General features: G+C 38.7%; 2 protein-coding genes across 4 annotated transcripts in view; both read left to right on the forward strand.

Moving 5' to 3' along the window:
- Nucleotides 1–1,549: 1,549 nt before the first annotated feature.
- On the forward strand, nucleotides 1,550–9,947 carry CCDC107 (coiled-coil domain containing 107). The gene is made up of 6 exons (XM_018080157.2): nucleotides 1,550–1,761; nucleotides 3,780–3,985; nucleotides 5,161–5,227; nucleotides 6,220–6,310; nucleotides 7,431–7,540; nucleotides 8,141–9,947. The coding sequence occupies exons 1-6, from the start codon at nucleotides 1,593–1,595 to the stop codon at nucleotides 8,428–8,430; spliced, it is 933 nt and encodes a 310-aa protein (XP_017935646.2). The 5' UTR covers nucleotides 1,550–1,592; the 3' UTR covers nucleotides 8,431–9,947.
- A 591-nt stretch (nucleotides 9,948–10,538) lies between these two features.
- Nucleotides 10,539–19,266, forward strand: part of CAPS2 (calcyphosine 2) — a 31,369-nt gene continuing 22,641 nt past the window's right edge. The window contains exons 1-7 of one of the 3 annotated variants that reach the window (XM_018080210.2): nucleotides 10,539–10,732; nucleotides 11,465–11,571; nucleotides 13,909–13,955; nucleotides 14,447–14,492; nucleotides 14,617–14,727; nucleotides 15,659–15,691; nucleotides 18,398–18,553. In XM_018080210.2, coding sequence (XP_017935699.1) covers nucleotides 11,494–11,571; nucleotides 13,909–13,955; nucleotides 14,447–14,492; nucleotides 14,617–14,727; nucleotides 15,659–15,691; nucleotides 18,398–18,553 — 471 coding nt within the window. In that variant the 5' untranslated portion in view covers nucleotides 10,539–10,732; nucleotides 11,465–11,493. Of the gene's footprint in view, nucleotides 10,733–11,464; nucleotides 11,572–13,908; nucleotides 13,956–14,396; nucleotides 14,728–15,658; nucleotides 15,692–18,397; nucleotides 18,554–19,266 lie in introns of those variants that run through there. The other 2 variants (XM_029963540.1, XM_029963541.1) reach the window with 2 other exon arrangements.

Raw genomic sequence — 19,266 nt, forward strand, 5'->3', positions numbered from 1 at the left:
TTATGCTTCATGACTTCTAACCCAAATATTCTCTCCAACAGGTGTGAAATTAGGATGGCATTGATATTTCTTACTTAAGCATACGTTATGTTCAAAAATGCATTTATTTGTCTGTGCCCTTGCAGTATGTGCCAAAGCTCCATCCCAAGTCTGCAAAAACATGAAAGGTGAAATAGTTGCGCAATGTTAAGTTACAACCAGGTCTTAAACAATCAGATAAAACCAGTCAGCAGTAAAGCACATACACTGCAGTTTCATAGGGAAATGCTTTCCCTTGTTTAGGCAAGTACCTATTTTATTTTAATTGACTTTTCCTGTTGCAGCACAAAAATATGAACTTATTTCATTAGACAAGTTTTTCCTCCTTTCACTGTTTAAAATTAACTTCATACGAGCACTTGCTAGCAACTGAAAATATGTTTGAATTGCACTTTTATCTTCAGGTAAGGAATTACTGTCACGTTAATTGAACATGAGACTTTGGTTTTGTTTTTTTGTTGTTGTTGGACAGGTCATTAAGGATTTCTATTTGATTAATAGAGATTAATTCAAAGTACAAATACACAGATACTATAAATTTGACTGTATAAATATTTTAAGTATTTTTAAGTGAGCCTCTGGAAACTAATAAATATTTGGTCCTCCTATGATAAAGCTTTAAATACACATCACAACATTTTACAAAGATGCTTCATGAGGTAAACATGCCAATACTTGGGCAGTAACTCATTCTGCTGCCTCCTCCTTCTTTGCAGCTTCTGATTCTGGAATGTGAATGCTTTTTGGTGTTTGTCTTCCAGTCATGACTGTTTTTCAGCAAGTTTCTTCTACCATTAAAGTACTTAATTTGATGTCTTAATAAAAGATGCTTTGGTTTATTGCCTATGTTTACAAGTGTTCGTGCTTCAGTTTGCTCTTAGTTTCTTTGTGGATCTTACAGTCCACTGGCTGCTGATAATCTTTTCTCCCCAAGGCCTTTAGTTTTTGCTCACCATATTTCTACATGCATACTTGTAGTCATAACTTTTTTCTGGTTTTCCTATCCCTGATTATTAAAACTGGGTGTGGTGTTTTTCACCAACTTCTTCACTTAAATCATACCTCCGTATCTGCCAATCCAGCTTAAACCCCACCAAAGCCATCAGTGTCCGAGTACACGCATGTTCCCAAGCGTGTTCAGGGTGCTCATCCTTTGGCTGCCCATTGCTGACAACACGTTCCTCTTGTGGTGCAAAGAGGACTAAACGTCAAATATCTGCATTTTCTGCATCTTCTTCACTTCTGTTTAACCCTTTCCAGCAAAAAAATTTTCTAGAGCAATTTCTTTCAGCTACCACAAGCAAAGATTCATCCTCGCCACCAGAAATCCCCTCAGTCTCAATACTGCAGTTCATATCCTTGCTTTAGTTGGAGAGCCTGACTCTTCGGAGCAGTGCTGCTGCTGGACGTCGGCCTGTTCCGAAGGAGGAATTCCTTGGGTGAATGCGGACCTGTTCGGCCGGAGCGCCCCGGGGAGCCGCCGGGGGTCGCTGTGCGCGGCTGTCCCGGGCGCGGGGAGCGGCTCGGCCGCAGGAAGGCGGCAGGAGGCGGCCATGGTGCTGTCGGCCGTGCAGCAGGTGGTGGTCTCGGCCGTGCTGGTGCTCTGCGTCTTCGTCGTCATGCCCAGGATATTCGGGGGAGGAGGCGGCGGGCGGCCGGGCCGGTCTCCGCGGGGCGGCAGGGCCGCTCCGGGCCACTACGATCCCCGGCAGCACGGCAGAGGTAGGAGCCGCGGCCGTGCCCGGGGCCGCGCCGCCGTCGGGGCTCCGTGCAGGAGCCGCCCCGGTCTCGGGCGGCTGGAAGGGAACTCCGGGAACCGAGGGGGCTGTGCCCTCGTCTGGCGGGAGGCGCCGGGGGTTGTACACGGCCTATGGAGGGGGAGGCCTGGTCAGACAGCTCCGAGCTGGCCTGTGTGCGCCTTAAACATCCCCCACCCCCTCCTGTGGTCTGCTTTTCTGGTTCATCAATGCTTGGATTTTCGTCTGTGCTGTCTTAAGAAAACTGCTTTTAAATGCAGTGTGACGAGAAGCGCCCACAGGGGCACAGTCGGACCGATGGGGAGCTGGGAGGTGTCACAGGGAAAAACTCCTTGCCCGTGTTAGAGGTGCAGTAAGGAAGCCAAGTCTTACTGTTAGTAAAATATATGCACAGTCACAAAAAATCTGTCCGGCTATGATTGAAAACCATCCTTAAAATAAAGCAACACTTCACATGCCTGTGATTCTGCTGGTGTACTGGCCCAGCACTGAGTAAAATAAATTTGAGACAGATCTCCTATTCTCACCTGTCTGGGCTCTTCTCCTGTTTGGCTAGTAACTCACTTTGCTGTTTCTTCTGTGGAATAAACTTGGTGCAAGGCACTGGATTCCGTTAAGATTCAACATTCTTCCTCGGTGCCCACAAGGTGTTTCCCTTGCCACGTTCATTTGTATGACTTATAGAAATTTTTTTCATCTGTTATATTAGGTATTTTAGTAATGCTTCTCCTTTACATTAAAAACAAACAGAACTTAGGGAAAAAAAATGAGTGAAAATTTATAACTTTCCTGGCTAACTCATTTTAGGCAATTCTAAACACTGTTCGAGTTCTCTTATCACAAAGTACCAGCTTAGGTTATCAGAATTAGATTACTTTTTTTTCTCTCATAGTTGGCAGAAGCTGTAGCCAAATAGTTGTTTCACTGGCAGGTGTAAGTTAATTTTTTTCTCTACCTGATTGTGGCTGTATCTTGCACACTTGAATTCTGTTATTGTGAGTTCTTCAAATGCCACTGTTACAATATTAATTGACAAGTGATTTGTACAATGGTCTTTACTTTGTGAATTTTTATAGAATGTGAATCTTGTTAAACCCATATTCAGTTAAATTTGAAAGTGTAAGTCTAGGCAGTCAGTTGAGACATTAGTGTAAAACTTCATAGTCTCTCAAACACCTGCTGTCTGCCTCTGCAAGCATCTGCATTCTTTAGCTGATAGTACTGTTTCTTATGTGCATGTCCCATGAACCCCTGATTTAACTACCAAATAACCTAATGCCTAAGTTGAACAATGATGCTAGCTGTGCTTTCATCTGCTCCTTGTTCTGGCAGACAAGTTACATGCAATAATACTGCAGACTTCCAAGGTTGCATGTCTTTACTATTGTGTAATCTTTTCATGCTAAATATTTGATTTGCAGAGGTACAGTACTTCTAAGCCTGTGGGAATATCCACATAACACTGAATTTACTGTCAAAATAGTGAAAGCAGCAACACACCATGTGTATTTCAACAAAACTTTTTTTTTCTGCAACCAGAAAAAAATTTACAAACAATTCAGTTTGTAAATAACTCCTTTCTTTTGTTAGAGGAAAAATGTTCATTTGTAGCTGTTTTCAGCGTTATCAGTAGTTTCTCTGAATTTGCTTTACTTTCAAGACTTAAATTGTTTCTTTTTTTACATCTACCTTTCTGTGGTTTGCGGAAGGTTTGCCAACATTGCTTTGAAGGAAAAAGCTTAAAACTTGTATATTATAGAAACCAAGCTTGGTTTGAGAGTCTTTGCTACCTAGATTCAACTGTGCATCCTGTTAATGTAAGAGTGATTTTTAATTTTTTTATTTGGATGCAGGGCTGCCCACACTATCTTAAAAGAGTGATGAACAAAGATGATTACACAAGAGGAAAACAATTTAATGGCATTTGTGGACTCCTAATTTCCTTTCTTACTTTGTTGTTTTTCTCTCAATTTAATTTTTAAGGTAGTCCTCAGACAGTTTTTCAAGTCCATCGGAATCCAGGAAATTCTGACAGTAATACTTACCAGAGTATTCAACAGATGAGAAATGCAATGGAAAAAGAGATAAAAAGTGAGACAACAAGAGGAAATGGTAGAGAGTTGGCATTCACCCTCATGCCGTTGTATGCTCTTGGAGTGGGAATGTTTGCAGCATACAAACTTCTTAAGGTAAGCCATAGGAAAAGCATTAAATTATTGAAATTAGAAGCAAATGTAACTGCTTGGCTTGCTTGTTTTTTCCAATTCTGAGACCATGTATGTGGGTGTCAGAAAGCCATTTCTTGCTCTCTTTGACTTTGAATGTGAAGTCCAAAGTTAAAATTTTAGTGTGTCTCATTCTTACTTGTGAAGGCTTCTGACTTACCTGTTTTTAGACACTTGAAGAAGTGAGAATCTTACCCACCCTGCAGTCTCAAATAAGAATCTGAGAACCTTAACAGTGCTGCTATCTGAGGCTGTAACTTAAGCCTCATCAGTACTTCATTTTTTTTTCATTCTTCATTATGAGATTGAGTATGGGCAGGAAGTGGACAATTCCTGCAGAGCAATTGTCTTTGATTAGCAGTTAGATAGAATAGCAACTAGACCGAACCTTTTATTTGGACTTCTCATTTGATCGTGCATCTGCAACCTACGTTTTATTCATGTAATGGGATGCCTTTTCTACCATTTGTAAATTAAAAAAGAACACATGATGAGTTGTTTTTTAAAAAAATCAGCCTTGATATGTATTATTTATAGGAAGAGATACTACAGCACTTGCAATACTGAGAGTGCACCTGCAATATTGTTGCTTGCCTTCAGGGGAAATAAAAATGAACAGGAATAGGACTGGAGATGGCATCTTCATTTCCGTAGTCAGTGTCTTATTTCACATATGAGAAAAATACCACAGCTTAGCAAAATGAGTGTAGAGGATGCCAGTTTAATATTTAAAAATTATGAAAATCTTATTTTGGGTGGTTACAACTCTTTACACTTGGGCTTGTTGGATTAAAACATAAATATTTTTATAATAACGTGTTTATACTGTAAGAAAGAAGTTTATCTCCTAGTTAACGGTAAGAGAATGGATGCAGTAACCTAGAAGATTTCTTCTGTTCCTTTGGGAAAATCGAAGTTGAAATAGCAACTGCTTTCTTTTAAAGCTTTTGTTAGTCATGTTGTCATTGCATAAAATCAGAAGTGTTAGTTTAAGACAGGAAGCAGGCATCACAGAAGAAAAGTTTTATTACTGTAGTACATTTTTGTGGTTGCTGTTTACTTTCAGTAAATTTTTAAATGCATTTTTGTTCTTAATACACAAATAATTATGAAGTTTTTTAACACTGTATTTATTAAAGATGAAATCACATGAAGAAAGTCATTCCAAAAAGGAAAAAAGTACAGAAGACAAGGCAAAGGAAACGGGTAAGATACCCTTTCAGAATGCATATTTTCATACACTTACTGCCTGCTGGACCAAAGCTACATGTTTTTGTTGATGCAGTCCAACTGAATAAGAACAATCTTTTAAGTTACTTAAGAGCAGTTAGCAACCTACAAAAAACCCACTTTGTTATTCTATATATTTGAAACGTTTGAGATTTGTTTAAATACTGCAGATGGTAATACTCTTTAAAACAGCTATAGTAATATAGTATGATTCTCTGTCTTTTAATGTCTGATTTTTTTTCACTTAAGATCTGTTGGGTTTTCTTCAGTTTAAATATAATTATTTGATGGTACATCAAAGTTGAGCTATTTTCGTATGTTTGCCCCCCTTGTACAGACCCATTTTTAGTGAATTAAACAACTGTCAGCCTCTTTCGGTGTCTCCATTCACCAGGTCTGTAATCAGGTTCAGAAGTGATTTGTTACACTGCCTAGTCACCATCTTTGTGTGTTGGATTCTTCTTTCTTCAAAGTTCAGTACAGCTTTAGGAAGAATCACTCTTCTTGATTCTAGTGCATTCAGCGTTAAATATATTTGTGAGGTGTGAGTGGAGAAATTCATGACTGTATATTAAGTATAAATACAGTACTTACACCTCAGGAAGTCTTGGAACTACATAGTTTTTGTGACTGGGAAGGTGAGCTTCACATTCTCATTCAGTTTCTATAAAGGTGTCCTCTGTTTGGGGACTACTGGAGATAGGTTATTGGGTGGGAAGGATTTTGCTCACACATAGTAAGGCTTCTGTTCTTACCCCCATCACTCCTTTTTCACATTCTATAATTTTACAAATAAAAGAAACTTCCTGTTTTTGAATCTGCCCAACCAAAATGTAAATTAATATCCTTCTGGTATTGTAAAGACATTTCTAACAAAGTTCTCTCTCCTACCCCCTCTTTCCCTTTTTTCTCCTCTCCCCACCTCCCTTCTGTTTTTAAAATTTTTTTTCCTTTTTTTTTTTTATTAGAGCATCAGCTTTTAGAACTGGAGCGGCATCTAGCACAGACAGAGAAAATGTTAAATTCTTTATTGACTCAGTTGGATCCACTTTCAAACTGGTGAGTGTTTCTGAAACTTCTCAGTGTAGTTTTCTGTACATTGAAATTTGCCAAAATGTTAACAAAATTCTTAAAATGATCCATATATATATATGGTAAGGAACAGTTTTTAGGAACCTTCTTTAATTAATTACTGCTTCTGTAGCCTTTTGCAGGTAATACCTCTTCTGCAGTTTGCAATCTTTTTCTACAGATACCTCCCATCTCTTGTTCACCAAACATTAATGCAAAAGTTCAGACTTACGATTGTGTTACTGTGGCTTAATGAGTTAAACTTTAATATTGACCACGGAGACTAATACTGGAAATATACTTAATCTCAGTAGCATTTGAAAGCCATTGCGAGAATTACATTTCTGGTAGCAGAAAGAGTTTCTTCCTTTAGATGCAAGTACAAGAAAAAATTAGTTACCAAGGTATAGCTGCTTACTTTTGTGTTTTGAAATGAACCTGTAAAGTGTGTGTGTATTTCAGTGAAATATAACTTCTCTGTTGTAGTGTGACAAGGGAATCAGTAATATATACTCCTTGTAGTTTTAGAGAAGTTCCTTTCTTGAGAAGCTATAGCCTTACTCATTTACTAGAAATAAAAATATCCATGCAGTCCATTTTGTGGACTGACATCCTTCATGAAACTCAGGTTAAAACATGCAGAATTTTATGATTGTTCCTTTAGTGTACTTCCGAATTCAATATGTGCTGAAACTGTTAAACAGCAAATCCACTGACCAATTTGCCTAACAAGTTCCTAGTAGTGATGGCCAGGAGAGTAAAGAAAGTCTGAATTAAATGAGAAGAGCCTCTAAACTGAAAAGTTCTGTATTAGGCATTCTTGTACTAAAAATAACTTTGGTTAATTGTTTCTTTCAGTAGTCATTACTCAGCCTTGGCCATTGGGGCTCCAATGTTAGAATTCAGTGACTAGATTATTCAGTAGGTGTACGTGATGGGCTCCCCACTTCTCAAGAGACAGTTCTTCAAGGAAAGCTTGACCTAAATGTGTCATGAAGTTAACTATGGTATTTATCCATGGAAGGAAGTATTTCAGTCTTGTGCATTTTTATCAAGCACTCACTTCCAAGATAATCTTTCAGCTGTTAACATTTGTCTTTTTTTCCAGTGTTAATGCTTTAGCTTGTGAGCAGAAAGATGAAATAATGACACAGCTCCAATCAATTAGACGACTGATGAAAGAAAGTGGTTTGGATAAATCAGAAAACAAGATGAAAGGTACTTTAATTTTCAGATGGGCAGATAACTAAGTATTTTATATTTTAAAAGAATAAATGGATCTTACTATAATAATATTCAGCTCCTGCACCTTAGGTAATTTGTGTGGAATTAGTTTTATTCTGGAGGAGTACCATTCTTCCTGTTTCAGGTATATCCAATTTCAAATTTTTGATACATTATGTTTTTTTAAGAATAGGTGCTAAAAGACATTGAACTGGGATGGACCACACAGTCGCATTCTCCTTTGTTAAAACAGGCTTTTTGAATGTCAGTTCCTAAGCAGTCTGTTAGTGTTGGACTAACTTTAGTCTGAGGATTCCCAAATGAGGGCCTCTGAGGCTGTGGGTTATGCTTGCATAAAACACTAAACAGCAAACTGTAGTTTCAACTGAAGACTTCCAAGAGCTGCATAGTAGTAGCCCAAGTAAAAAAAATGTTAAGAATGGTTCACTAGAAATTTGGGGAATTTTTGCATTATTTGAGTCTTAATAAAAGAGAAAAAAACAAACAGAAAAAATATTCTACTTCTAAACTGACCCTGAAATTTAGAGCCTTTCCAGTAAAGATTCATTTTGATTATTTTTTGTGTATTCCAAGATCTTGGCCACATCTGTAATGAGAAACTTGAAGATCTCATTCAGTCATTTGCTGAACATTCTCAAGAGAAAGAAATGGACAACAGAGAAGATGATTGTTATGAAGATTTGCTTGAAGATTATAGTAATGATTACAAAATAGAAGAGCATGAATTACACGATGAATGTGAAATACATCAGTTGGAGCCAGATGTCCTAGAAGACCAAGAAATGATAAACAAAGATGCCACTAAATCAGAAGTGATGGGACCGAGGAGACGCAATAGATATGAATGGAATCTGCATATGTAAAACTTTAAAAGCTTTTGCATTTTTTTTATAACATTGTATGCACTTTAAACTGTTTTAAATCAACTTAACATGCACTGCTATATGCTTTAAAAAGAGCAGTGAAATACTGCCTGTGCTCATATCTACAACAATTCTGTAACTGACTTCAGTGGCAGCAGAATTTTACTCAGGATGTTTACATACTTTATTTATTTTTCCCTATCAGAATATTTCTGTAATCTGTATATAATGCACTGTAATTACATCTGATGCTTCACTGAAATATTAGAATGTCTTCTAATTGAGACTATAAAGTAGAGATGTTTCATTAATGTTTTATAACTAGTAAGCATGATGCCACTTGAACTGTGACTTTCTTGAGTTCATTAAAGAGCATGCACTGGTGAATTTAGCTCTTTGTGGAAAACATTTCTCTAGGGTGGTACGGAAAGCAGTATGGATTAAGTCTTTGAGATCAATTTATAGTTAAGTTTATTTGGAGAGAGAAATTTAGCTATGGACACTATGTAAAAATAATTATATCTGAGTTTGCAGTCTCCTAAGTAATTATGTGTAGTTTTGTATGTCAGTTTAAACCCTAATGAATTATACTGGATCACTTAATTCCTTCCGTACCTGTCACTGGTTAAACTCAGCAGCTGTCTAGTAACTGATTAACCCATTAGTACTACATCACCATTTCATGTTTAACACAATAGAATCTCACCTTTTGATTCATTTTAATACATTTTCCTTACATCGGAATTAACAGATGTATTGCTACGTATCATTGAAGAACTGTGGGTATGGGGGGTTCTTTTTTCAATACATTATGCCAGCTCGATAGTGGCCTTTTTAGGTCATCGTTAAGAAAAACGTTTGTTTTCCTTTGCCAGAATAATTTTTGTCCGTACCTTCATTTTTTACTATTTTTTTGTTCACTTAACACACATGCCTGTGGTACTGCCAGCCTTTAATGACAGGCATTGCCTTAGAGGTACGTTTGACAGTACAAAGCTATTAAATTTTCTGTGTTATAATTGCATAGCTTTTAAGTAGGCCAGTTATAATGCCTGAACTCTTTTGCCATCCGTATTCTTACAGGAAAATAGCATGTGGATTTGTTTTTCTGGAGGAAATGTACTGTACTTAAAGGGACTAAATCCATTACTGTGTCACTCACTGGAATGGAATTAATTGTTCATTCTGGTGTATAAACATGGTATGTCTTTGGTCCTAAAACTGAATCACACAGGCTTGGAAATAGCAGCAGCCAGAAATACATCCTTAGCGTCAGTGTACTAGTAGTTTTGCAGTAAGTGAGATTTTGCCTAACTTTGGAAAACTATGGAGTACAAAGCCAGGGTTTCTTAAAGACAGAACGGACGAATCAGAAGTAGTACTTGGACACAATTGAATTTTTAAAAATACCTGATGTTAGTCTGGTCATTCAGGACAACTGGAACTGTTTGAAAAAGTCATTGCTGCATACAGGCTTTTTCTCTGAGATGCTTAATAAAGTGAACTGAATGAAGTGATCAAAGCCATTGATCAAGGGGAATGAGGGAATGGGAGCCAGGCGTGCTGTGCTGCCGAAGTGTTTGCAGAATGCAGGTCAGTCCTGCTGCCTTCCAGGCGCTGTGCTGGTGTCGTTTCCCGCAGGATTTCCCTGCCCGCGGCAGTGACTGAATCATCGCTGTGGTGGCTTTCATGTCCCCTAGTCTTCGGATGCTGCTGATACTTGGAGCCCTTATCCGAAGAGGTTTGGGCTACTTTGGGGTAATCGCTGCATTTCGGACCCAGGGCACCGTGAGCCCTTTCGCTGCAATTTTGAAGTCTCCGATGCCGGCTGCCGGGGTCTGTGAAGGACTCGACTCCGTGCGGTGTGTACGCGCCCGGCTTTCCCGGCGAGGCTGCGGGGGCCGCCGGGGCAGGCCGGGCAGGGAGAGCCGGGCACGCAGCCGTGCCCCGGGCAGGGCGTAGGAACAGCCGGGAATTCCGCTTCCCCACTGCGGCGATGTGCACCCGAAGCGTGGCTGGGATCGGCCCCCGCCCTGGCGGCGGGTGGGGCGCGGGCACCCTGGAGACGCGGGGCCGGGCCCGCTCCGCCGGCCGTGCGCCGTGGGACGGCTTCCGGTGAGACGCGGCCCGGCGGGAGCCGCCTGCTGCCCCGCGCCTCTCCTGGGAAAACGCATCGTTTCCTTGGAGCTGCCGAGCCCATGGTGTTTATTTCGCCTCTTACAGCGTTCTTGTTCGTGATAAAAGTTATTTCGGCGTGTGAACCTTTAAGTACAACAGTGCTCTCTCCCCTCTGTGCCTTCAGGTGGGAGGATACTCCATTTCAGGAGAGGCTGGAGGCCGTGCGAGGGCGTTCCGCATGCCCTGAGGGGGAATGGCTGGAAGCCTGTGCGGGGAGCGAGCGGCTGTGCCCATCCGAGGAGGCCTGGCAGCCGTGCCGCCGCTCGGTAAAGGAGCGGGCGCTGGGGGATTGAAACACTGCGTGTGGTTAGAAATGCGGTCACCTTCCGTGGGGGATGGTTTGGAAATGGGGCGTCCGATTGCTGGGAACTAAATGGTGGGCTTTAGGTTCAAAATGGGCTGAGTGGAAGGAGAAGCCAGCAGAGCAGGAGATGGCATGAAGATGAATGTCTTTCTGGAGCTCTCGGAGGTTTGCGGTGTGTCGGGAGGGCCCTTTTGTCTTCCTGAAATTACCTGTTCCCAGGGCATGATGCGAAGGAGAGCCAGCAGTTGTAAGTGAAGAGTACAAAAGGTTTGATGTTACGAAGGGGTAGCAAATTAGTAATGCTTGTATGAGAAGCTATCAAGAAGTGTAAGGGAAAGAGGGAGTTAAGATTGAGACGAAGACGTACATTTGAACAGGAATCTGGTTAAGCATTAGTAAGGAAAGACTGAAATTAAGAAGTGGTGAAAAAGGGAAGCCAGCAACATTTCATAGCTTGCTGAAGACAATAGCCAAATTCTTTCTAATGCAATAACGTGGGGTTTTTTTCCAGAAGTACTTATATAAAAAATAGTAGTCTTTCCTGTTTTTCAGTTTGTTCTGAAAGCTGTCATTGAACTTGCATGGATTTGGAAGTGAAAGGAGTTGCTGCATCCCCTCGAAGGCAGGCTGAGCTGTCATTGAGGGGAAAGAAATGTCAGGTATGTGAATGGAAGGCTTGTGGTTGTTTTCCTTCCTTACTTTGACATTTTAGCAAATATTTTAATCATACTTCAGAAGATTCTTAGTTTGAGGTTATAATCCATTCTATAGCAAAGAAAACTTTTAAAGAAGTTTTTGTCAGAAAGGGATAGTTAAGTATGACAATTCTCAAATGGAGGTGAGAAATTCCAATAAAAGCAGTTGTCCTAAAATAGTTGATACTCTAAGTACTTAATTGGGATGTGGAGATTTTAAGAATGAACTAGTACTTGCAATTAAAAGCAACAGAGGCTTGAATCCGTACTGTGTGCTGTCTCAGGCTATTGGTGAAACTGGTAACAGGTGTGTCTGGTTTTGATTTGCAAGACGTCAGTAAAGGAACCCCAAAAATATAATTTGAAAAGGCATGATTTTAGATTGATGGGTAAAATGAATGAGTGCTCTGCATTCAGAATGAAGGGGCATTTTGTTTTCCTGGTGTTCCTAATATGCTTTGAGATAAGGCAGGTATGCAATCCCTGCAAGATCAGTATATCAGAAACTTTCAGGCTAACTTTTGAAAGTCAGTACAAATAGGATCTTGGATTCTGAAGGCCATTGCTTTTCTCATAGCTGAGGTAAATATTAATATTGTTATTAACAGTTGATTTTTCTCACAGATACTGTGTACTTTATGTCTGTGAACTAAAGTTAATTGCTAATCCTCTCTCAGCCCCCAAGCACCCATTTAACTTCCTTATTTGTTGCATGACCCCATCAGGAATTCTTGGAGTTTGACTGCCAAGTTGCTATTTTTTCTTTTCGCTTTCATTTGGAATGAAAAAGGACCTTTTGTAAATGTTATCAATTTTATAATGTTAACTTTTAACCAGGTTTTTGAAATCTAAATGCCTGTGTACAACAAGAACATTTGAGGCATTTAGTGTAGGTTGTAAAAGAAAAGAAATGTCAATTTTTCTCTAAATCTCTCATCCCTTTCTTTCTTCTTTCTTGCGCATCTAAGTTTCCAAATTTAGACTCCCTAGTCCATGTGATTCTTGGTAGTTTGAAAAAATAAATCTTAAATGAAAGTTAGATTGAAACCACGTGCTTCACCCCAGTCTCCAGGATGATTTTTGTTTGCTTTCTTCCTGATTTGATGACTTCTGGAAAAGGAATTACATTAAGGCTGTAACATTTAGAATGCGGTCTGTTCTTTAACTCAACACAGTTGTGATGGTACAGAAAAAAATACGAACTTGAGATTTAATGCATTGTATCTAGTCGTAAGGATGAAGATGAAATTGTGTTTGACCCCTTAACGGTTTTATGTCCGTGACCACACGGTGGCGGTGTCATTTCGTGCGACCGTACTGCATAGAAAACTGTCTTTTAAACCTGAATATGCTGAATAATGTTTTGAAGGCACTAGAGTAGTGTTGCTGAACTTCTTTTTTGGGAGCAGGCCACAAGGGTGTATGGAAGGAATGGAGTTACAGTTTTGTGAGTTATGTGGCTGCTCTCAAATCGTGAAAGATGTTTGGGCACTGCTGGAAATAGTTCTGGTCAGTTCAGGCTGTGATGCTGAGATCTCAGAGCTCAAAGGTTTGAAAAGAGATTTTGGCCCTGGTTCTGAACATTCCCGACCCACATTTTTTTTCAGACTAGGAGGCCAGTTTGGGGAGTTGTTACTATGTGCTTGCCACTGTCAAGCTGCCTTCCCTGGGGATTTGCTGTGAGCTGTTTTCAGAAAGTCATAGGGGGAGAGATAGGTGAAGCTTTGGCTCGAGTCTTTTTTTCTTGCCATGTTCTTGCTCAGTTGAGTTTGGAGATCTGTGAGGTACACAGCAAAATAGCTGTGAGCTGCCTAGTCATCATCATGTACTTCTACACTAAAGCTGAGATGAAACAGTTACAACAAATATCAGAGGTTCTTGGGTGTCTGAGCTAGCTCCTTGTGAGCCAGCTTGTTGTTGGTATTGTGGTTTTGGTTTAAGGGTAGGTTCCCAGGCAACAAGGACAATGTGACCTAAAGCCCTGTGAGCTGTGATGGTACAAAGCCTCAGGAACATGGATTATTTTTAATGTATTATTAATAGCTGATGTGGATGCTATCTGGATTCTTAATGGCTGGGAATCTTTCTGTCATGATGATGAATACTCAGTCATTCAGTCTGATGATCTGTAAGAATCAGCTTTCAATGAGTTCTTTTCTTCCTGTTTGTAGCAACTTCATCAAGTATGTCAGACAGATAGTTAGAGCCATTGGTTTTAAATATTTAAGGGGAAATTGAAAAAGAGAACTATATATTTTAATCCTTATCCCCTAGGTATGTAGTCATGTGTCATTCTTCTAGGGCTGGAGACCAGATACACGGACTAGTCACAGTCCCCGCCCACCAGAGTAAGTCTGCTTCTGTTTCTGATCCTTTTATTTAATTGTGCATTATTAACACAATGCATTTGCATTTGTATTGATGTGCAACTCACTGTTCCATGAAATTTGTTATCATAGGTTTGTTTTCTGTGATTTGTTTTTGGAGTAGAATATTTGATGCATTCTTTACATTGGAATTAAGTTGATTTACGTTTGGTTGAGCTTAACAGTGGAGTTGTAATCACAGAATCACTGAATGGGTAAGGTTGGAAGGGACCACAGTGGATCCAGCCCACTGGTCCATCTGGTCCAACCTCCCTGCTCAAGCAGGGTCATCCTGGAGCACATGGCACAGAATTATGTCCAGATGGTTCTGGAATATCTCCAGTGAGGGAGACTCCACAACCTCTCTGGACAATCTGTTCCAGTGTGTGGTCACCTGCACAGTAAAGACATTCTTCCTCATTATTAAAAATAAGAGATCGTATTGCTGTTAAAATCGTTTTAACTTCCTGCAGGGTACCATGCCTAGATCTAGGGACACTGGGAGATTCTGATGAAGAGGTAATTATAAGTTAATTCTGTGCTGAATAGTTTTTAGAATTCATGTGTTGCAGGAGTTGGTAAAAATACCACTCTGAATGTAAAACAATTATGATTGCTTGTTGGTTTTTTCCTGTAATTTTAGGATGGGGACTCTTACATACCGTACAGTGGAAGCTGTCCTCATACATGCCAGCTAGATTCATCTTCAGATTGGAGAACGTCATTACAAACGCCATGTGCACAGCATCAACATGTCAGTCTGTCACTACAAATATCTTTATAAATATGCCCCTTTAGTAGTAATTTAGAAAAACATGCATACCTTTTTTTTTTTATACAAGTTCTCTCTGTTTTCCTTCTGGTTAAACTCATTTCTCCAGCTACTGTTGGTCAAAAATATTTTTGTCAGAGTACTTTTTAATGAGAAGCCTCTAGGATATTTCAACAAACCTATTTTCTTACATACCTTAGCTGTTCCTTGTTGGTTGATACACTTATCCTTTTGTTGTAATTATTTTTAAGATATGTATTAATAGCTAGTTTTATTAACAATTTGTCAAAGGAACTGAAAAATATAATACTTTTGAGATAGTAGGTAGCTTTGGTTTGTCTCTTCAAACAAAGTGGAACTTCAGAAAAAATTAAGATAAGATTGGTAGCAGTCAGTAAGTGTGTGATTGAAGACAGACACCATGTTTACAAGCACTGAGTATTGCTTCTATGGAAGAATTGTTGCTTCTGGTGAAAAGAAAACTTTTGGAGTTACTTGCAGACATTTCATAGGATTTTTCTTAAGGCTGTTGTCTAGACCAGAACTGTGACATAAACTTTGGAATTATGTTCAGTTTGTCATAGCTCTTTTATTTGTTAAAATTTCCTGATCACATGTTAGCATTTTTTCCCGTTGGATGACTAAGAAACTTAATCACCACTAATATTAGATTCTTTAAAAGGAAAATCAGTAGCTCAGATGCTAACATTTTGGTTTATAGTGCAGTAAAGCATTGTTCAGGATCAATCTCTGCTGTAAAAATTTGAAGAATTAATCTGGTTATTCAGTTATTGCAGTTCCCTGAATGAAGGAAAAATTTTCATTTAAACTCTTATATTTAAATTAAATTTGAAAAAATACGACGGGTTTTTGTTTGATCATGATACATATTAATTTGTTTTCATTTAAACAGGTGTCTAGACAATTTGGTCATAACAACATGGAGGTAAAGTAGCTGAAAAAATATAGACTGATAGAAAACATTAGCAGTTCAATACTATGGTATATGTCTTTTATGTGACAGGAACTAGCTTATTGGAGAAACTTTTTAATCTGCAGTCAGTCCATCAGTATTTTGAGTGTTTCATATGTGATAATTAAAGGGAAAATGCCGAAGTACAAACATTATTCTGTTTATATATATTTTCTGTTATTGTATATTCAAGAGATTTGATACATAGAACTTTAATTCAGAAAGAATGCTACCTACATGGTTATTTTTTGTTATAATCATGCACCATATATAATCATGGCAAAAGTCTCACAAGTAGTAATATATTTTTGATTCGAGTGTGTCATGGTTTAATCCCAGCCAGCAACTAAGTACAACTCGCTCACTGCCCCACCAGTGGGACTGAGGAGAGATTGGAAGAGTAAAAGTGAAAAAACACTCCTGGGTTAAGATAAAGACAGTTGAATATGGAACGCAAAAGCACAAAACGAGAGCACAACAAGGAATTAATTCACTGCTTCCCATGGGCAGGCAGGTGTTCAGCCATCTCCAGGAGAGCAGGGCCCCATCACGTGTGACAGTTACTTGGGAAGACAAACAGCATCACTGCAAACATCCCCCCCTTCCTCCTTCTACCTATTTTATATGCTGAACATGATGTCATATAGTATGAATATCCCTTTGGTCAGGTGGGGTCAGCTGTCCCATCTGTGTCCACTCCCAATTTCCCATGCACCCCCAGCCTCCTCACTGGTGTGGTGGTACAAGAAGCAGAGAGGGCCTTGGCTCCATGTAAGCACTGCTTAGCAATAACAAAAACATGTCTGCATTATCGTCAGTGTTCAGCATAAATCCAAAACATAGTTCCATACTAGCCACTGTGAAGACGATTAACTCCCTCTCAGCCAAAACCAGCACAAGATGCAGGAAATAACAATTTTCTCTCTTTTTGGAAGAACTAAAAAATAAACCTGTTAAAAATCCATAATTTTAAAAATATTTAACATATGTAAACCTAAGACATATTCTAATGAGTGTTTAAAAAAAAACCCCTGGAAATGTAACTAGAGGGAAAACCGATTTTGAATAAATTTGTACATAACCTGCACCCCTTCAAACAAATAATATAGTTACTTGCAGGGCAGGACTCCAAATTGGCTGGAGTTCAATGTGAATCTGCCAAGATCACAATTTTGTGTGTTTCCCTGTAAAGCCAAATAGTTTCTCAACTTGAAAAAAAAATTGGCTAAGTGTTTTTTGGCCCTTTTTAAATAAGGGACTAAAAATGTGTTACTTTCTAGAATGTGTGCCCAAATAGGTGTTTTTGCATGTCTTATGGAACTACGTATAGATTGTTTTTCTCTGTACTGCATTGTAAATGTGAAGTGCAAACATACTTGAGTTGCTATAGCCTTTTTAGGTCTGGATACTTAAAATTTCACTGCTTGCTTTACCATTTTTTTAAAAACAAAGTTCATACATACAGTTCTGTCTAGCTGCAGGAGTGCTAATGGAAGATTGGCATGGCTTTGTCTGTTTCTCGGGGTCTTTCTCCTTCTCTGCTTTCCTTTATCTCTTTTTACTTTCTTTCTACCTTCATTTTGTCTTAAATACCGAGTGCTCAATGTGCTGGAATGTACCTTCTGTTCGCTTACCCTTTTTTGCTCTCTGTCTCTCTTTTTTTGCCTAACTTTCTCCCCACTTCTGTTTTGTTGAGAAGATTTTCAAGCTGTTCTGGAATACTTTAATATATTCCTCTGAGCAGCCTTTATTTCTGCATTGCTTGCTTCTGGGGCACTGACTGAGGTTTCCTTTAGCAAGATACATTCCAGCTTCTTCAATAACTGTGTAAGTAATCTTCCCAAAATAGGTCGCTTTTGGAAGAATAATTTAAACATAATCTTATCATTTAGGAATTAACCAGTTAAATGATGTGAATCCTCTCTTGAAAAGCGAAAGTTGGCCTTTCAAAAACATAACTCTTTTTGGGTTTTGAGAAATGGCTTTCTAGAGCAGGACTGTTACACTGCTGTTGCAAGATGAATTGTGTCTAGTAGAGATGCTAGATGTGGTCACCTTAGTTTTGTTGGCACTGAAGGAATATAACTTAAACATTGAAAGTGTTAATTATTGAGGGAGAGAAAAAAGAATGGTGTCTTGGCCTTCTGACACTGCTGCTGTTTCTACTGATCCCAGCCTCCATTGTGTGGAGCCCTAAATGGTCGTAAATGTACTTAGCCTTTTCAGCTGCTCTTGTTCTAGGGAACAAAGTCCCAGTGCTCATACTCATCTGCCATACAAGAATATTAGAACTTCTGACTGAAAAATATCCATTTGCCCATTTTCAGCCATCCACAAACAAATGTTAGACTTTCAATTTCAGTGATTACTGTAGCATCATGTTATAGGGTGGAACCACTGAATTTGGCTTCTTTCTTTAAAGAAAAAACTAAGTAAAACTACTTGACTGTGTATTATTTATATTTAAAAATGGTAGAATTTGAAAAACTCAATGAAAATTAAGCTTGAATATGCAGTCATACAGTGATGTTTGCATTTCTTCCTAATTTGAAGCATCATGTCAAGAAGTTTCTGAAGTTATATTGGATAGGAATTAAAATAATGCCGTTCTCATTCAATAGATCAATAAGAGACTTCTGTATTGATTACTCTTTGCTTTGATGTTCTGTTTTGGAGCAGAAGACAAGACCAGAAAATCTGCCATCCCCAACAGATGGATACAAACTGAAGCATTATCAGTGTGAACCAGATATGAAGGAAGAATATGAGCAATATCCTCAGAGAATTGCAGAAAAGAGAAAGGACCACCTCCAGTGTTCAGATGCTTCAATAAAGGTAGCTGGCAAAGTAGTAATTGCATTTTTAAACAGCAAATGCACATTAGTATTTAATTACACTTTTGAAGAAGTTTGCATGTGTGCATAATTAACTTCTTCCATGTTTTTACTGTAAAGAAATAGAAACGTGTAATTTCAGTATTTAATGTTGAAGAGGAAATAAAACATAGGAAGCTCGTTTCAGTTGTTCCAGAGCAAGAAACTGAGGTGCTCTCAATTTAAGTATGTTTGTATTCTCTGGTAAGAAAAGTAACACATTGCCTTCATAGTGCACCTCTAGCCTAAGCATGAGGATTAGCATGACTGTAAGGAAGAATTTATAGCCTAAGAAGGTGAGAGACAGCAGGAAGATCTTGGTAAAATTAATTCAAGCTTTTTTATTTTTTAAATATAGGATTATTATAATTATTATTCTATTAAATTGTGACTGTATATAGCACTTAAAAAAGGACAAATGAAAGATGTAATCTGTCCCTGAGGGAACTATTAACATTGAAAGTGGAAAGGAATATGGGGTTAAAATAATGAAAGATATTATCTATACTTTTTGCTTTGATGTTGTATAAGATGTGCTACAGTTGGACTGCAAACTGTATTAATTCTGCCAGATTTGTTTTGTGTTTTTAAATTAAAACTAAGATGCAAAGAAGGGAAGATCAGTGGAGAGAAACTGGAAAACAAAGGGGTGAAAAAAAAGCAACTTTCCTCTTG

This window comes from Manacus vitellinus, unplaced genomic scaffold, assembly GCF_001715985.3.
Source record: "Manacus vitellinus isolate BGI_N305 unplaced genomic scaffold, ASM171598v3 scaffold_5_pilon, whole genome shotgun sequence".
Classification (NCBI taxonomy): Eukaryota; Metazoa; Chordata; class Aves; order Passeriformes; family Pipridae; genus Manacus; species Manacus vitellinus.

Coding starts and splice junctions, on each gene's coding strand:
- CCDC107 (XM_018080157.2), top strand. CDS start 1,593: ATGGTGCTGTCGGCCGTGCAGCAGGTGGTGGTCTCGGCCGTGCTGGTG. Junction 1,762..3,779: donor TCCCCGGCAGCACGGCAGAG/GTAGGAGCCGCG, acceptor TTAATTTTTAAG/GTAGTCCTCAGACAGTTTTT. Junction 3,986..5,160: donor CAGCATACAAACTTCTTAAG/GTAAGCCATAGG, acceptor TATTTATTAAAG/ATGAAATCACATGAAGAAAG.